Source organism: Neomonachus schauinslandi, chromosome 1 (assembly GCF_002201575.2).
Source record: "Neomonachus schauinslandi chromosome 1, ASM220157v2, whole genome shotgun sequence".
Taxonomy (NCBI): Eukaryota; Metazoa; Chordata; class Mammalia; order Carnivora; family Phocidae; genus Neomonachus; species Neomonachus schauinslandi.
Window position 1 is genome coordinate 189462239 of NC_058403.1, and position 18241 is coordinate 189480479.

At 38.3% G+C, this 18241-nt stretch overlaps 1 protein-coding gene across 1 annotated transcript in view; it reads left to right on the forward strand.

Annotated features, from left to right (window-relative positions):
- Positions 1-18241, forward strand: part of DNAH12 (dynein axonemal heavy chain 12) — a 226315-nt gene that overhangs the window by 14555 nt on the left and 193519 nt on the right. Inside the window, 4 exon segments of the mRNA XM_044916801.1 lie at positions 6374-6563; positions 14285-14357; positions 15162-15320; positions 15533-15728. Coding sequence (XP_044772736.1) covers positions 6374-6563; positions 14285-14357; positions 15162-15320; positions 15533-15728 — 618 coding nt within the window.

Below are 18241 nucleotides of genomic sequence, written 5' to 3' on the forward strand. Positions count from 1 at the left end.
AAAATTGAAGAAAAACAATTGAAGTAAGAAACAAAGGAAAAAATGTACAACTAGACCATTCATTTAAACATCTTTTAGGGCACCTGGCTGGCTCAGTCGATTAAGCATCTGCCTTCAGCTCAGGTCATGATCCCAGGGTCCTGGGATGGAGGTCCTGAGATGGAGCCCCGCAAGGGCTCCCTGCTTAGCAGGGAGCCTGCATCTCCCTCTCCCTCTGCCGCTCCCCCTGCTTGTGCTGTCTCGTGCATGCTCGCTCTCTCTCTGTCAAATAAGTACATAAACAAACAAACAAATCTTTAAAAAAATGTACAAACCATCTTGTTATTTTGAAATAATTTCAGATTTATAGAAAAGTGGAAAAAGTTTATAAAAAATTCTTCTATACGCTTTACCTGTTCCTATAATGTTAACATTCTTACCTGAAACAGTGATTATTATGGTGGTTACCAAATAATATTTCCATCATTCCTTGTATATTTTTTAGTTGGAATTTTATAGTAAGGAAGAACTTCATCCTTTCTCTCATCAGTCACTCAAACCAGTATGGGCTATGGAGTCTTATTGTAACCATTGAGTTATAATGTGTTGTTATTATTATTGTTTATTGTGACATTCAGTTGTCCCAGATTTGGCCAGTGGGAGTTCTTCAAGTTAACTTTTTTTTTTAAAGATTTTATTTATTTATTTGACAGAGAGAGACACAGTGAGAGATGGAACACGAGCAGGGGGAGTGGGAGAGGGAGAAGCAGGCTTCCCGCTGAGCAGGAAGCCTGACGCGGGGCTCAATCCTAGGACCCTGGGATCATGACCTGAGCTGAAGGCAGATGCCCAACGACTGAGCCACCCAGACACCCCTTTCAAGTTAACTCTTATGCCCTCCTTTTTAAGATTTTATTTGTTCATTTATTTCACCCAGAGAGAGAGCACAGGCAGGGGGAGGGGCAGAGGGAGAAGCAGACTCCCTGCTGAGCAGGGAGCCCGATGAGGGACTTGATCCCAGGACCCTGAGATCATGACCCGAGCCAAAGGCAGACGCTTAACCGACTGAGCCACCCAGGAGTCCCTATGTCCTCTTTTTCTTATCCCATCATTCTTTGAGTTCTTATGTTCTGATGCAATAAGATGTTTCAGGCTTTTCCTGTACTTTTTCTGTTCTAACCTTGGAATCACTCATCTCTCCAAGGACTCCTGGCCTTTTTAGTAGAGAATGGTATTTAGAAACTGTGATATGAGAGTTAGATGTGTTCCTTGACAATGGATGAAATTGCTTTTTGGCTCTCTCAGCAGAAAGAGCTAGGCAGGGGCGCCTGGGTGGCTCAGTTTGTTAAGCAACTGCCTTCGGCTCAGGTCATGATCCTGGGTCCCTGGATCGAGTCCCGCATCGGGCTCCCTGCTCAGCAAGGAGCCTGCTTCTCCCTCTAACCCTCCCCCCTCTCATGTACTCTCTCTCTCTCATTCTCGCTCTCTCAAATAAATAAATAAATCTTAAAAAAAAAAAAAAGAAAGAGCTAGGCAGTTATCTATCCATCCATCCTTCTATCATCTATCTATCTTAAAAATCATGTGTTTATACTGATGTCTCCTATTCCAATTCAGGATCATAGGATCTATTCTAGTCTTCCCCTTTCCATATTTGTAGCTCCCTTTTCTGATAGTGAGAAACCTGGCTTTTACAAACCATAAAATATTTACTTATTTTGTTAAATCCTAGAATACAAATAAATAGTTTTTAAATTGCTAACTCATGAGACTGTGAAAAATATACCTACTCACTACAGTTCAATATTTGTCTCTGGTTTTTTGTATTTATCTTGAAGGTATAGTGAAGCTACTGTGTTCAAAAGTTACTTTGGTTAGTTCTACACCCTTTCAGTGTGACTATGTTATTAATTTGAAATCTATTTAGGTTCATGACTTTCTGTTTGTTTTTCATTTTGTTTTTCCCCCCTCATCTTTATTATAGATTTTCTTTACTTATATTTTAAGCATATAAAACAGTAGCATGGTTTAAAAGTCAGAACTACATCAAGAGATAAGCTCAGAGTAGGGTCCCCCATCCTTTTTGCCCTGTTCCCATCCCCCCATACTTTCTACCTGGTCCAACCCTCTCCTTCTTTTTTATTTTTTAAAGATTTTATTTATTTATTTATTTATTTATTTTAAAAAGATTTTATTTATTTATTTGACAGAGAGAGACACAACAAGAGAGGGAACACAAGCAGGGGGAGTGGGAGAGGGAGAAGCAGGCTTCCCGCCGAGCAGGGAGCCCGATGTGGGGCTCAATCCCACGACCCTGGGATCATGACCTGAGCCAAAGGTAGCCACTTAACGACTGAGCCACCCAGGTGCCCCAGATTTTATTTATTTATTTGAGAGAGAGAGAGAGCACAAGAACGGTGGGGTGAGGCAGAAGCAGACTCCTCACTGAGCAGGGAGCCCGACACAGTGCTCAATCCCAGGACCCTAGGATCATGACCTGAGCCTAAGGCAGATGCTTAAGTGACTGAGCCACCGAGGTGCCCCAAACCCACTCCCTTTAAATAACCAGTCTCATTAATTTCTGGTTTATCCTTCCTATGTTTAATTTTTCATAAAGGAAGAGATTTATTTTTGTATTTCCCCTTTTATCTTATACAAAATGTATCATAATTTAAATATTCTTTTGCATTTTAACAACATACCTAGAATTTACTCTATATCAGTTTATAGAGATGATCTTCACTCTTTTTTCTTAGTTTTCTTGAGATAGAATTGACGTATGACATTGTGTAAGTTTAAGGTGTACAATGTGTTGATTTGATTTCCTCCTTCTTTTTCACTGCTGCACAGAACATCAATGTGTGGATGTATAATAATTTATTTGGTCACTCTCAAATGTTTCCAGTATTTTGCTGCCATGAATAGCCTTGTATGTGTGTTTTTGTATTGGAGGTATATTCTCAATTTCTAGAAGTTGGGCTGCTGGGTCAATATGCAGTTTTGGTAGATATCGCAAAATTTCTCTCCAAAAGGATTGTGTCAGTTCACATTCCTACTTGCAATTTGTGGGAGTACTTCTTCCCCATAGTCTCACCACAGAATGTGGGGGTCATTTTTTTACTTTTTATCAGTCTGATAGGTGACAAATAGTATCTCAGGGTAGTTTAAGTATGCTTTTTAAAATTATGATAGGATTAAATATTTTTCATAGAATTAAGGACCATTTTTATAAAATTTTTATTGTAAAATGTTGGTTCATATTTTCTCCCTATTTTTCTATTGGGTTTTGGTCTTATTTTCCCTGAAATTAAAATCTAGTAAAATACAACATAAAATTTACCATTTTAACCATTTAAAAAAATTTTTTTTTTTTTTAAGATTTATTTATTTATTTGAGAGAGCGAGAATGAGAAAGAGTACATGAGAGGGGGGAGGGTCAGAGGGAGAAGCAGGCTCCTCGCTGAGCAGGGAGCCCGATGCGGGACTCGATCCCGGGACTCCAGGATCATGACCTGAGCAGAAGGCAGTTGCTTAACCAACTGAGCCACCCAGGCGCCCCATTTTTTAAATTTATTTTTAAAAAATATTTATTTGAGAGAGAGAGAGAGCGTGCACGAGCAGGGGGGGAGGGGCAGAGGGAGAGGGAGAGAGAGAATCTCAAGCAGACTCCCTGCTGAGCATGGAGTCCGACACGGGGCTTGATCCCATGACCCTGAGATCATGACCTGAGCTGAAACAAAGAGTTGGATGCTCAACGGACTGAGCCATCCAGGCGCCCCCATCTTAACCATTTTTCAGTGTACAATTCAGTGGTGTTTCTTCACATAGTTGCACAACCAATCTCTAGAACTTTTCATCTTGCAAAACTGAAACTGAATACTCACTAAACAACTCCCCATTTCTCTCTTCCCTAAGTCCCTGGCAACTACCATTCTATTGTCTATTTCTATGAATTAGATTACTCTAGATACCTCATATACGTGGAATTATATAATATTTATTTTTTGTCATTGGCTTATTTCATTCAGCATAATGTCCTCAAATTTCATCTATCCCTTACATTTTTAAGCATTCTTTATACTTTGAGATACACGTTGCAAATCTTTTGTCCCAGATTGTCAGTTGTCTTTTGATCATTTTTATTGTGACTTGTTTTGCCATGTAAACATTTTAATTTTTATGTAGTCAGAATTTGTCAGTCGTTTTTTTTGTTTTGTTTTGTTTTTTTTGTTTTGTATCTGGAACTTGAATCATAGCTAGAAAGTTTTCCTCTACCCTCAATTATAGCAGAATTTATCCATTTTTTTGTCCTTGTGTAGTTTTATTGTTTAATTTAAATTCTTGATGTATTTGGAATTTACTCTTGTGTATGGTGGAAGGTATGGATTAAATTTCTCTTTTTCCAAATGGCTAGCCAGTTGTCCCAGAACTATTTTTTAAAATATTCTTCTTGAGATACCACATTTATCATATGCTAAATTTTCCTACATACTGGGCCTATTTCTGGACTTTCATTTTTTTTTTTCTGCTAGTCCATCTATCCAGGCTCCTGTTCCACACTGTTTTAATTAGAGAGACTTTATAGTATGTTTTAATGTTTCCTAGGGCTAGTCCTCCCTTGTAGATATTCTTTCTCAGGGATTTCTTGGCGATTCTCACATGTTTATTTTTCCACATGAACTTTAGGCTCAATAAGTCTAGTTCTATAAAAATGTATGCAGATATTTTTATTGGGATTACATTAAATTAATTTTGAGACAAACTTAAATTTTCATGTTAAAATATCTTGGTAAACAAGATTAAGTATTGTCTTTCTACTTGTACTTGTCTATTTTTGTCAGATTACTTATTGTTACGGGAGAATTTATAAAATTATGCTGCTATTGTACCAGAATATAATCTCCAAGAGAGCAGGGGCTTTGTCTTTGTTTACTGGAACAATGAATATTCATTGAATTAATATTTGTTGAATGAAGGAATAATAAGTTAAACAAAGGATCTTTGTTTTGCCTTGAGAAAATGAAAAGTATACAAAGAACATTAATTTGACAAGAACTTATCAAAAACAAAGAAAAATATAAAGTGGTTTCTTTGAAAAGACAGAGCAAAATGTTTTCCTGCCCAGACACCTGACCTCCAGTGAATGTATAGTTCATACATGAGGGCTCCAGAGAGTATGATTTATTCTTCTACATATTAAAAGTTGAGGGATTGCCTTCTGTATCTAGTTCACTCATGCTTCATCTACAAAGCCCCTTTTATGAAGTATATGACATTTCACCTACTAGAAATTCATTTTGGCTGCTACCACATACGGGTCCAGTGGGAAGAACCTCTAGACTTGCCACCCTGCCTTCACTTCCCTGGCAGGGCTCCCTCCTCCAGCCCTGACTGTTTTCATCCAGGACACAGAGCCGTTGTGATCACAGGTTAGCCATGTAACAGTGACATGAAATGCAGGGACACCTGCTGTATATTGTTGATGTGCTTCAGAAATAGAGGTCTATATTGCTTAGAGCCCTTTGTCCAACATAAAGGTTGTAAATAATCCCTTTCTCCTCTTCCCAATTCCTGTTACTCTTTAGGTTTCCCTATTTGAATCCTTTGAGGCTATGAACTTCTGTTTGGTCCACCACTCCAGGCCCTCCATTCCCTACCAGGGTCCTTTCCTGCTTGAGGCTCTGGTGTGCCTAAATCAACTTGTTTTTGTGATTATCTCACACTATCCTGGAGGTGACCAATTGGTTCTTACTCTACTCAGATGCCCCCCTCCAGATTAAATTCTAATCGGTTCTGTTTCTGCGCGACCACTTGGGTATGCTGTATTGGAGCCCCTCTCTGTTTCTTCTGGTTTCATTTGGAAATCCATTTCAAATGGATTGATGCTAAATATTTCAGTGTTTGAGTAGATAATACGTGGGCACACCCAGCTTCCCTAGCCCACTCTTTGGTCCCAATTTCCAATTCTTTTTTTTTTTTTTTAAAGATTTTATTTATTTATTTGACAGAGAAAGACACAGCGAGAGAGGGAACACAAACGGGGAGTGGGAGAGGGAGAAGCAGACTCCCTGCCGAGCAGGGAGCCCGATGCGGGACTCGATCCCGGGACTCCAGGATCATGACCTGAGCCGAAGGCAGTCGCTTAACCAACTGAGCCACCCAGGCGCCCCCAATTTCCAATTCTTATTCATTCAATAAATATAAACTGACCACTTAAAAAATGGTTTCTTTGTAGGTCATACTTTTGGGTAAAATGTTTTTATTCTGAAAACATGTTATTTTTCAGAATACTTCTATTCTGAAAAAAATGTTGTCTTGAATAGACAGAGCTCAGGAGTTAGGCTGAAATTCTACACCATTTAGAACACTTTATTTTTTCTTATTATATTCTCAGTTCAACTATATTTATATGAAGCAATGTGTAGAAAGCAGTCCTATAGTACCTATTCAGCAGGAATGGCTGGATCACATGTTAATGCTGATACCTGAGTCTTTAAAGGAAGGGAAAGAAAGAGAAGAACTCATGAAAAGTCTCATAAATGAAGTGTCAAGTGACTTTGAAAAAAGCATGAAGAGGTATCTGGGTAAGTAGCATTTAACACACGCCAAGCTTCTTTGACTTTTGTTCTCCACCCCTCCAATCACAAGTAGAAATGTGAATAATGAGCATCTATGTATTTAGCTATATGTATTTCTTAGATATTATTTTAATTTAAAGTTTTTATTTTGAGGGGTGCCTTGTTGGCTCAGTTGGTAGAGCGTGCGATTGTTGATCCTGGGGTTGTACGTTTGAGCCCCACATAGGCCCTTTACCTACACCCCTTGGGTGTAGAGATTACTTTTAAAAAAATGAAATCTACTTTATTTTTTAAATTAAATTAAATTAATTAACATACAATGTTTTATTTGTTTCAGGGGTACAGGTCTGTGATTCATCAGTCTTACACAATTCACAGCACTCACCATATCACATACGCTCCCCAATGTCCACCACCCAGCCACCTCATCCCTCCCACCCACCTCCACTCCAGCAACCCTTAGTTTGTTTCCCAAGATTCAGAGTCTCTTATGGTTTGTCTCCCTCTCTGGTTTCGTCTTGTTTCATTTTTCCCTCCCTTCCCCTATGATCCTCTGTCTTGTTTCTCAACTTCCTCATATCAGTGAGATCATATGATACTTGCCTTTCTTTGACTGACTTATTTCGCTTAGCATAATACCATCCACGTTGTTGCAAATGGCAAGATTTCATTTCTTTGATGGCTGCATAATATTCCATTGTGTGTGTGTGTGTGTGTGTGTGTGTGTATACACATCTTCTTCATCCATTCATCTGTTGATGGACATCTAGGCTCTTTCCATAGTTTGGCTATCGTGGATATTGCTGCTATAAACATTGGGGTGCATGTGCCCCTTCAGATCACTACATTTGTATCTTTGGGGTAAATACCCAGTAGTACAATTGCTGGGTCGTAGGTTAGCTCTATTTTCAACTTTTTGAGGAACCTCCATACTGTTTTCCAGAGTGGCTGCATCAGCTTGCATCCACCAACAGTGTAGGAGGGTTCCCCTTTCTCTGCATCCTCACCAAATCGGTCACTTCCTGACTTGTTAATTTTAGCCATTCTGACTGGTGTGAGGTGCTATCTCATTGAGGTTTTGATTTGGATTTCCCTGATGCCGAGTGATATTGAGCATTTTTTCATGTGTCTGTTGGCCATTTGCAGAAATGTCTGTTCATGTCTTCTGCCCATTTCTTGATTGGATTATTTGTTCTTTGGGTGTTGAGTTTGATAAGTTCTTTGTAGATTTGGGGTACTAGCCCTTTATCTGATATGTCATTTGCAAATATCTTCTCTCATTCTATCGGTTGTCTTTTGGTTTTATTGACTGTTTCCTTTGCTGTGCAAAAGCTTTTTATCTTGATGAAATCCCAATAGTTCATTTTTGCCCTTGTTTCCCTTGCCTTTGGCGATGTTTCTAGGAAGAAGTTGCTGCAGCTGAGGTTGAAGAAGTTGCTGCCTGTGTTCTCCTCAAGGATTTTGATGGACTCCTGTCTCACATTTAGGTCTTTCATCCATTTTGAGTCTATTTTTGTGTGTGGTGTAAGGAAATGGTCCAGTTTGATTCTTCTGCATGTGGCTATCCAATTTTCCCAACACCATTTGTTGAAGAGACTGTTTTTTTTTCCATTGGACATTCTTTCCTGCTTTGTCAAAGATCAGTTGACCATAGAGTTGAGGGTCCATTTCCAGGTTCTCTATTCTGTTCCATTGATCTGTGTGTCTGTTTTTGTGCCAGTACCATACTGTCTTGATGATGACAGCTTTGTAATAGAGCTTGAAGTCTGGAATTGTGATGCCACCAGCTTTGCTTTTCTTTTTCAACATTCCTCTGGCTATGCGGGGTCTTTTCTGGTTCCATACAAATTTTAGGATTATTTGTTCCATTTCTTTGAAAAAAGTTGATGGTATTTTGATAGGGATTGCATTAAATGTGTAGATTGCTCTAGGTAGCAAAGACGTTTTCACAATATTTGTTCTTCCAATCTAAGAGCATGGGACGTTTTTCCATTTCTTTGTGCTTCCTCAATTTCTTTCAGGAGTATTTTATAGTTTTCTGAGTACAGATTCTTTGCCTCTTTGGTTAGATTTATTCCTAGGTATCTCATGGTTTTGGGTGCAATTGTAAATGGGATCGACTCCTTAATTTCTCTTTCTTCTGTTTGTTGGTGGTTTATAGAAATGCAACTGATTTCTGTGTATTGATTTTATATCCTACCACTTTACTGAATTCCTGTATGAGTTCTAGCAGTTTTGGGGTGGAGTCTTTTGGGTTTTCCACATAAAGTATCATATTATCTGCAAAGAGTGAGAGTTTGACTTCTTTACTGATTCTGATGCCTTTTATTTCTTTTTGTTGTCTGATTGCCGAGGCTAGGACTTCTAGTACTATGTTGAATAGCAGTGGTGATTGTAGACATCCCTGCTGTGTTCCTGACCTTAGGGGGAGAGCTCTCAGTTTTTCCCCATTGAGAATGATATTTGCTGTGGGGTTTTCATAGATGGCTTTTATGATATTGAGGTATGTACCCTCTATCCCTACACTGTGAAGAGTTTAAATCAAGAAAGGATGCTGTACTTTGTCAAATGCTTTTTCTGCATCTATTGAGAGGATCATATGGTTCTTGTTCTTTCTTTTATTAATGTATTGTATCACATTGATTGATTTGCGGATGTTGAACCAATCTTGCAGCCCAGGAATAAATCCCAGTTGGTTGTGGTGAATAATCCTTTTAATGTACTATTGGATCTTATTGGCTGGTATTTTGATGAGAATTTTTGCATCCATGTTGATCAGGGATATTGGTCTGTAGTTCTCCTTTTTGATGGGGTCTTTGTCTGGTTTGGGGATCAAGGCAATGCTGGCCTCATAAAATGAGTTTGGAAGTTTTCCTTCCATTTCTATTTTTTGGGACAGTTTCAGAAGAATAGGTAATAATTCTTCTTTAAATGTTTGGTAGAATTCCCCTGGGAAGCCGCCTGGCCCTGGGCTCTTGTTTGTTGGGAGATGTTTGATGACTGCTTCAATTTCCTTAGTGGTTATAGGTCTGTTCAGGTTTTGTATTTCTTCCTGGTTCAGTTTTGGTAGTTTATACATCTCTAGGAATGCATCCATTTCTTCCAGATTGTCTAATTAGTTGGCATATAGTTGCTCATAATATGTTCTTATAATTGTTTGTATTTCTTTGGTGTTGGTTGTTGGTCCTCCTCATTCATGATTTTATTTATTTGGGCTCTTTCTCTTTTCTTTTTGATAAGTCTGGCCAGGAGTTTATCAACCTTATTAATTCTTTCAAAAAACCAGCTCTTAGTGTCATTGATCTGTTCTACTGTTCTTTTGGTTTCTATTTCATTGATTTCTGCTCTAATCTTTATAAATTCTCTTCTGCTGGGTTTAGGCTTTATTTGCTGTTCTTTTTCCAGATCCTTTATGTATAAGGTTAGGTTGTGTATTTGAGACCTATCTTGTTTCTTGAGATAGGCTTGTATTGCTATATACTTCCCTCTTAGGATGGCCTTTGCTGTATCCCAAAGGTTTTGAACAGTTGTGTTTTCATTTTCATTTGTTTCCATGAATTTTTAAGTTTCTTCTTTAATTTCCTGGTTGACCCATTCATTCTTTAGCTGCTCTTTAGTAGTATGCTCTTTAGCCTCCATGTATTTGAGTTCTTTCCAACTTTCCTCTTGTGATTGAGTTCTAGTTTCAAAGCATTGTGGTCTGAAAATATGAAGGGAATGATCCCAGTCTTTTGGTACTGGTTGAGACCTGATTTGTGACCCAGGATGTGATCTATTCTGGATAATGTTCCTTGTGCACTCAAGAAGAATGTGCATTATGTTGCTTTGGGATGGAATGTTCTGAATATATCTGTTAAGTCCATCTGGTCTAGTGTGTCATTTAAAGCCTTTATTTCCTTGTTGATCTTTTGCTTCGATTATCTGTCCATTTCAGTGAGGGCGTGTTAAATTCCCCTACTATTATTGTATTATTGTCGATATGTTTCTTTGATGTTGTTATTAATTGGCTAATATAATTGGCTACTCCCATGTTAGGAGCATAGATATTTAAAATTTTTAGATCCTCTTGTTGGATAGACCCTTCACGTATGATGTAGTGTCCTTCCTCATCTCTTATTACAGTCTTTGGTTTAAAATCTTAATTTGTCTGATATAAGGATTGCTACCTCAGCTTTGTTTTGATGTCCATTTGCATGGTAAATGGTTTTCCACCCCCTCACTTTCAATCTGGTGGTGTCTTTGGGTCCAAAATGAGTCTCTTGCAGACAGCATATCAATGGGTCTTGTTTTTCTATCCATTCTGATACCCCATGTCTTTTCATTGGGGCATTTAGCCCATTTACATTCAGGGTAACTATTGAAAGATAGGAATTTAGTGCCATTGTATTGCCTGTAAGGTGACTGTTACTGTATATTGTCTCTGTTCCTTTGTGGTCTATGTTACTTTTAGGCTCTCTCTTTGCTTAGAGGACCCCTTTCAATATTTCTTGTAGGGATGTTTTGGTGTTAACAAATTCTTTTAGTTTTTGTTTGTCCTGGAAGCTTATCTCTCCTTCTATTTTCAGTGACAGCCTAGCTGGATATTCTTGGCTGCATATTTTTCTCATTTAGTGCTCTGAATATATCATGCCAGTCCTTCCTGGCCTGCCAGGTCTCTGTGGATAGGTCTGCTGCCAATCTAATATTTCTACTATTGTAAGTTGCAGACCTCTTGTCCCGAGCTGCTTTCAGGATTTTCTCTTTGTCTCTGAGACTTGTGAGTGTTACTATTAGATGTCAGAGTGTTGACCTATTTTTAATGATTTTGAGTGGGGTTCTCTGTGCCTCCTGGATTTTGATGGCTGTTTCCTTCCCCAAATTAGGGAAATTCTCTGCTATAATTTGCTCCAATGTATCTTCTGCCCCTCTCTCTCTTTCTTCTCTTTCTGGGGCCCCAATTATTCTAATATTGTTTTGTCTTATGGTATCACTTTTCTCTCGAATTCTCCCCTCATGTTCCAGTAGTTGTTCATCTCTCTTTTTCTCAGCTTCTTTATTCTCCATCATTTGGTGTTGTATATCACTAATTCTCTCTTCTGCCTTATTTATCCTAGCATTTAGACCCTCCATTTTTTATTGCACCTCATTAATAGCCTTTTTGATTTTGACTTGGTTAGATTTTAGTTCTTTTATTTCTCCAGAAAGGGATTCTCTAGCATCTTCTATGCTTTTTTCAAACCCAGCTAGTATCTTTATAGTTGTCATTCTGAACTCTAGTTCCGATGTCTTACTAATGTCTGTACTGATTAGGTCCCTGGTAGTCGGTACTTTGTCTTGTTCTTTTTTTTTGAGGTGAGTTTTTCCATCTTGTCATTTTGTTCAGAGAAGAATAGATGAATGAGAGAACAAAATGCTAAAAGGGTAACTACAACCCCAGAAAAATATACACTAAACAAATCAGAAGAGACCCGAAACTGGGAGGAAAAGAAAGGGGAAAAAAAAAAAAAGAATATGATCAGGCTGGTGAATAGAACAGAGCCACAAACTAGATTTTGGGTGTATTTTGGTCTGTTAGAAGAAATTGCCTCCCAACATTTTAAAGAAAGAAAAAAAATATATATACAAAAATAAGGGTAAATACGATGAAGGGATGAAATATGACTGTAAAGATGAAAATTAAAAAAGATTTTAAAAAAGGAATTGATAAGTTGGTTGAAAAAAGACCGAAAAAATTAAAGAAAAAAGGAGGGAATGTGATCAAACGGGAGACTAGGACAAAGTCATATGCTAGATTTAGGGTATATTTTGGTCTGTTAGAAGAAACTGTATCCCAAAATTTTAAAGAAAGAAAAACATATATATACAAAAAATAAGGTTAAATACAATGAAGGGATAGAATATGGGTGTAAAAATGAAAATTAAAAAAGATTTTAAAAAAGGAATTGATAAGATGTTGGTTGAAAAAGGAAAGAAGAAAAATTCAATGAAAAGAACAGAAAAAAAAATAAAATTAACTTTGAAAGACTAAAGGATCATAGGAAAAAAGCCATGAATTCTATGTGCAGTATTCCCCTAGCGCTGGAGTTCTGCCGTTCTCATTGATTGGTAAACTCGGTCTTGGCTGGCTGTTCTTGCTGATCTTCTGGGGGAGGGGCCTGTTGCCACGGTTCCCAATGTCTTTGCTGGAGGCGGAATTGCCCCGCCCTTGCCGGGTCCAGGCTAAGAAATCTGCTGGGGTTTGCTCTCGGGAGCTTTTGTTCCCTGCAAGCTTTCCGTGCAGCTTTGGAGGCCGAGAGTGAAGATGGTGGCCTCCCAATCTCTTCCCCAGAGGAGCTGAGAACTCGGGGCCCCACTGCTCATTGAGCCCCCAGAGAAAAGCAATCACTCCCATCTCCCCAGTCTCTGGCCGCACTCCGTGCTCACTCGGCCTGTGATCCAGCATTTCTATCTCTGGCACATGACCCGGTGTGGAGTCTCCGAACTTAGCAGATCCCTGCGGTGCGCTCCCGCACTGCTCCTCCCAGGGGAGGAACGGGAGTCTCCCCGGATCTGCCGCTTGTTGGGTCCCTGCTGGAGGAGCAGTGGCCCGACTGCCACGGATCACGGTTTATGGCAACCCCGAGCTGAAAGCCCACTCCTTGGCTCTGTCTCTGCAGCCGGCTTACCCGCTCCAATACCTGGGAGCTCTGCCGCACTCAGGCACCCCCGGTCTTTCTGTGACCCCAAGGGTCCTGAGACCACACTGTCCCAGCGAGGGTTCCACTGGAGCGAGGTCCAGTGGAGTGACGTCCCTCAGCGGAGCAGACTTCTAAAAGTTCCAATTTTGTGCTCTGCTGCCGGTAGTTGCGGGGTATCTTCCCGAATATTGCCTTGGATTCACTTCTCTGCATGTCCTACCTTCCAGAAGGTGGTCACGTTTCTGTTCATAGAATTGCTGCTATTCTTTTCTTTGCTCTCCTGTTGAGTTTGTAGGTGTTCTGAATGGTTTGATAACTGTCTAGCTGAATTTTTGGGACCAGACGAAATTTAGGTCTCCTCCTCCTCCTCCATCTTGCTCCTCTCAAAATCTACTTTTAAGGGGCGCCTGGGTGGCTCAGTTGGTTAAGCGACTGCCTTCGGCTCAGGTCATGATCCTGGAGTCCCTGGATCGAGTCCCGCATCGGGCTCCCTGCTCGGCGGGGAGTCTGCTTCTCCCTCTGACCCTCCCCCTTCTCATGTGCTCTCTCTCATTCTCTCTCTCTCAAATAAATAAATAAAATCTTTAAAAAAAAAATCTACTTTTAAAAAAGTTTTTATTTTGAGCTTATTATCCAGTCAAAATCTTGTAATTTGAGGGAACTTTGTGTAATTTTTATGTGCTTATTAGCTAATAGCTTTTTGATTTTTCTCTTTGTCTTTATGTCTGTAGTTAAACTGTTTACAGAATTATAAAAAATATTACTGTATTTAGGGAGGTTTATTAGGGATTTAACATTTGCAGTTTTTATTGGAATAAGTTTTTAAGTGGCCTTTGAATAGATAGAATGCAAAAAAAAACTAAAAACTTAAAGCTTTACTGTATCTGAATTCACACCCAAAGTAACACCAAATAGTACCAAGAACTTGCTTTTTTTTCAAATAAAGGGATTTTTTTCTTCTCACTTTAATGCTCAATAAACTATGTTTTCCAATATCAAAAGTTAGAAACTTTTGTTTGAGTAGGATTTGCAAGGGTTTTCAAGAAATATTAATGCATATATATTTTTTAGTGAGGAGTGTTCTCGTGAAACCTCCAGTTAAATGGCTTGAAGATGAAGGAGGCCCTTTACCTACATCCCCTGAGTGAGTAAATTATTATTTAAAGATTTATTTATTTATTTGAGAGAGAGAGAGGGCATGAGCAGGGGGAGGGGCAGAGGGAGAGAGAGAGAGAGAATCCCAAGGGGACTCCCCACCCAGTACAAGGCCCAGCAGCAGGGCCGTTCCCACAATCCTGAGATCATGACCCCAGTCTAAATCAAGAGTCGGAGGCTCAACCAACTGAGACATCCAGGTGCCCCAGTAAGTTATTTTAAAAACAGAATTGCATCTAGGTTTTGATAACAGATTGAAAATAAGCTGATCTTACATTTAAGTCTGGAATTGTGAGGCTCAAAGGTATTTTGAATACATCTAAAAAATAGCACTACTGGTTTTTTTTTCCCTGAAGGTGTCCTTGCTCTGAACTTGTCTATTTGCTGCTTACACAATTAGGGGAACCCTTACGGATATATAGGTCAATGTGGCCTTAAGTAAGCTTTGGTGTATGCCAGAGAGATTTCTTCATCCTTTCTCCCCAGTTCCAAGGACTGAGTTCCTTTATCTCTACCCAAGGTAACTGACCCAGAGCACAGTGGAAGTTAGCAGGGCACTCCCACCTGGCCCGTCAATCTGCCTTACCCACAAGTGGTCTCTGTCCTCTCTGAAGATAATGCACTTTCAAGATCTTGATGCATTTTTATTACATGCATGTCTCCTAAAGCTTCCATTGCTGACCATATTTTCCTCTTCTCCTGGTTTATGCTAATTGCATGTCATAACTATTATTTCCTAAAATTTAGAGCATATTGTTTGAATCCTGTTTGATTTGGTGTTTTGCTTTTCCAGAGGACTGGATTATTCTAATCCTTGGCATTCTAGCTATGTGCAAACCAGAAATCAAATATCAGCTAATTTGCACATTGTTCATCCAACTATGAAAATATTGCTGGATCTTGGTTATACGACGTTTTCCAATTCAGTTTTGCTAGATTTAACAGGGATTAGGTAAAATCTCATATTTATTCTAACATTTAAGATTTGAATGTCACTTGCTTGAGTCTTTATATTTTGACTGTATACATTTTAAAATTGATAAGTCTTGAGAACTTTTCTTCAGATTAAATTTTTTTTAATTTATCTTATTTTTAAAAAGAATTGTGTATTAAGACCAGTATTTATCATTTGCTTTAAATCATTTTTATTTTTCTCATAAATAGAGCTAAAGGGCCAATTGATTGTGAATCACTGAAAAATGATCTATCAATACAAGCTAAAAAGGCAGAAGAGAAGATAATGAACACATGGTATCCAAAGGTTATAAATCTTTTTACCAAGAAGGAAACTCTAGAAGCCATCAAACCTGAAAAATTGGGTGCATTTTATAACTGTGTTTCCACACTTATGTCAAATCAGGTAAATATGTTCTATATATCTTAAATAATAATGTTAATAAGAGTAGTTATTATTTTACTTTATTTTTTAAATTTTTATTTAAATTCCAGTTAGTTAACATACAGTGTAATATTAGTTTCAGGTGAACAATATAGTGATTCAACACTTCCATACATCACCTGGTGCTCACCAGGACAGGTGCACTCCTTGATCCTGATCACCTATTTAACCCATTCCTCCACCCCCCTCCCTCTGGTAACCATCAGTTTGTTCTCTATAGTTAAGAGTCTGTTTCTTGGTTTGCCTCTCTCTCTCTTTTTTCCCCCTTTGCTCATTTGTTTTGTTTCTTAAATTCCACATATGAGTGAAATTGTATGGTATCTGGTATCTGTGTTTCTCTGACTGACTTATTTCACTTAGTATTATACTCTCTAGCTCCATCCAGGTCATTGCAAATGGCAAGATTTCATTCTTTTTTATGGCTGAGTAATATTCATCTCTGTGTGTGTGTATATATTTACATATATATATATACACACACACCACATCGTCTTTATCCTTTTATCTATCTATGGACACTTGGGCTGCTTCCATAATTTGACTATTGTAGACAATGCTGGTATAAACATCAGGGTGCATGTATCCCTTTAAATTAGTATTTTTGTATTCTTTGGGTAAATGCCTAGTAGTGCAATTGCTGGATTGTAGGGTGGTTCTATTTTTAACTTTTTGAGGAACCTCCATACTGTTTTCCACAGTGGCTGCACCAGTTTGCATTCCCCACAGTGCAAGATGGTTCCCCTTTCTCCACATCCTCCCCAACAGCTATTGTTTCTTATGTTGTTGATTTTAGCCATTCTGACAGGTGTGAGGTGCTATCTCATTGTAGTTTTGATTTGTATTTCCCTGATGATCAGTGATGGTGAGCATATTTTCATGTGTCTGTTAGTCATCTGTATGTCTTCTTTGGAGAAATGTCTATATCTTCTGCCCATTTCTTAATTGGATTATTCATTTTTGGGGTGTTGAGTTTAAAACTGATGTTTTAGTTTATTATTTTATTTTATTTTATTTTTAAAGATTTTATTTATTTATTCATGAGAGATAGAGAGAGAGGCAGAGGCAGAGGGAGAAGCAGGCTCCCCGCGGAGCAGGGTGCCCGATGCGGGACTCGATCCCAGGACCCTGGGATCACGACCTGAGCCGAAGGCAGACGCTTAACCGACTGAGCCACCCAGGCGTCCCATAGTTTATTATTTTAAATAAAATTCTATTTAGACATAGTGCTAGGTAAGTATTTTGAAATAAGTTAAGAAAAATATTTTTATAATAATTTTATTTAAATTAGTTTAGCATAAAAATACTTTTCTGAAGCAGTATCTGAAGTAATCTAAAATGAAAAGAAAGTCTAGAAGTATGTGTCAATATTATGAGTGATTACTGGGCTCATGCTTAAAGGCTATCAACTAATTATCCATAGCTTTATTGGAGAATATTAACAAAGGACTATCCTAGTGAATATCTTTTTGAACATATGAAATCCCAAGTTGGTTGATTATCATTTTTTTCTAAAAAAAATCTTGGTTTGAAATGGAACTGATCATCTTTAAAGAAAATATTAATTTATATTTTATATTTATGGGCTTCTCAAATTTTTGCTATTGTAGAAATACAATTCTATAAAAATGGTTTTGAATAAAAACTTTCCCTTTTGGACAATATCTCCAAAGATTCCATAAATTTTTCTTTTTCTTTTTTTTATGACAGAAGAATTTGTTTTTATTTCTTTCCACAATGAAAACAGCTTTCCCCAATTATATAGGTAAAACCTACTTATTGTTAAAAAATGAAAAATGGGTACTTATTTACCCAAATATATTAGTAATTGTTAAAATCTTAGAAGATGTGAAAGGCACTCAGGGAAGAGAGAATTATTTCCAATTCCTTTTAATATCAATCTCTCATAGTTGATCCATGAGCTTAGCCTCTCGTTTGTCTAATGCAGCATATTCAGCTTCTATTTCTTCAGCTTCAGGATCTCGTGAGAATGCCATTTGCAATTCCAGATTGAGAGCCAAATCTTAGTGGTGTTGCTTTTCAGCACAATCACAAGGAGTGTCTTTATTTTCATTCTCAGCAAACAAGTCTCCTCCATGTTTTACTAAAAGCTGGACACAGGGTTTCACCCCTGAGGCAGCAGCATAGTGCAGGGGTGTTTTGTTGTTGTTGTCAACAGCATCAATAGCTGCTCTCTCATATTCTCCTTGGTCAAGTTTTGCTCCTTTCTATCTTAAGATCATCTGCAGACAATCTGCTCTTCTGAAATCATCTGCGGGCCGTGCTAAGCGAGGATGAAGGGCTCCTTCAGATATCATAATTCGAGGTCCCATACCTAACAAATGCATAGATGTTTCATTGTACACATTCCGTTTATTTGGATTTCCATCTCTACCAAAAAGAAAAGTCCCTAGTATTCTCTTCATCCCATGTCTAGCAGCATAGTGTAATGGAGTATTGTGCTGGTAGGACTCCCC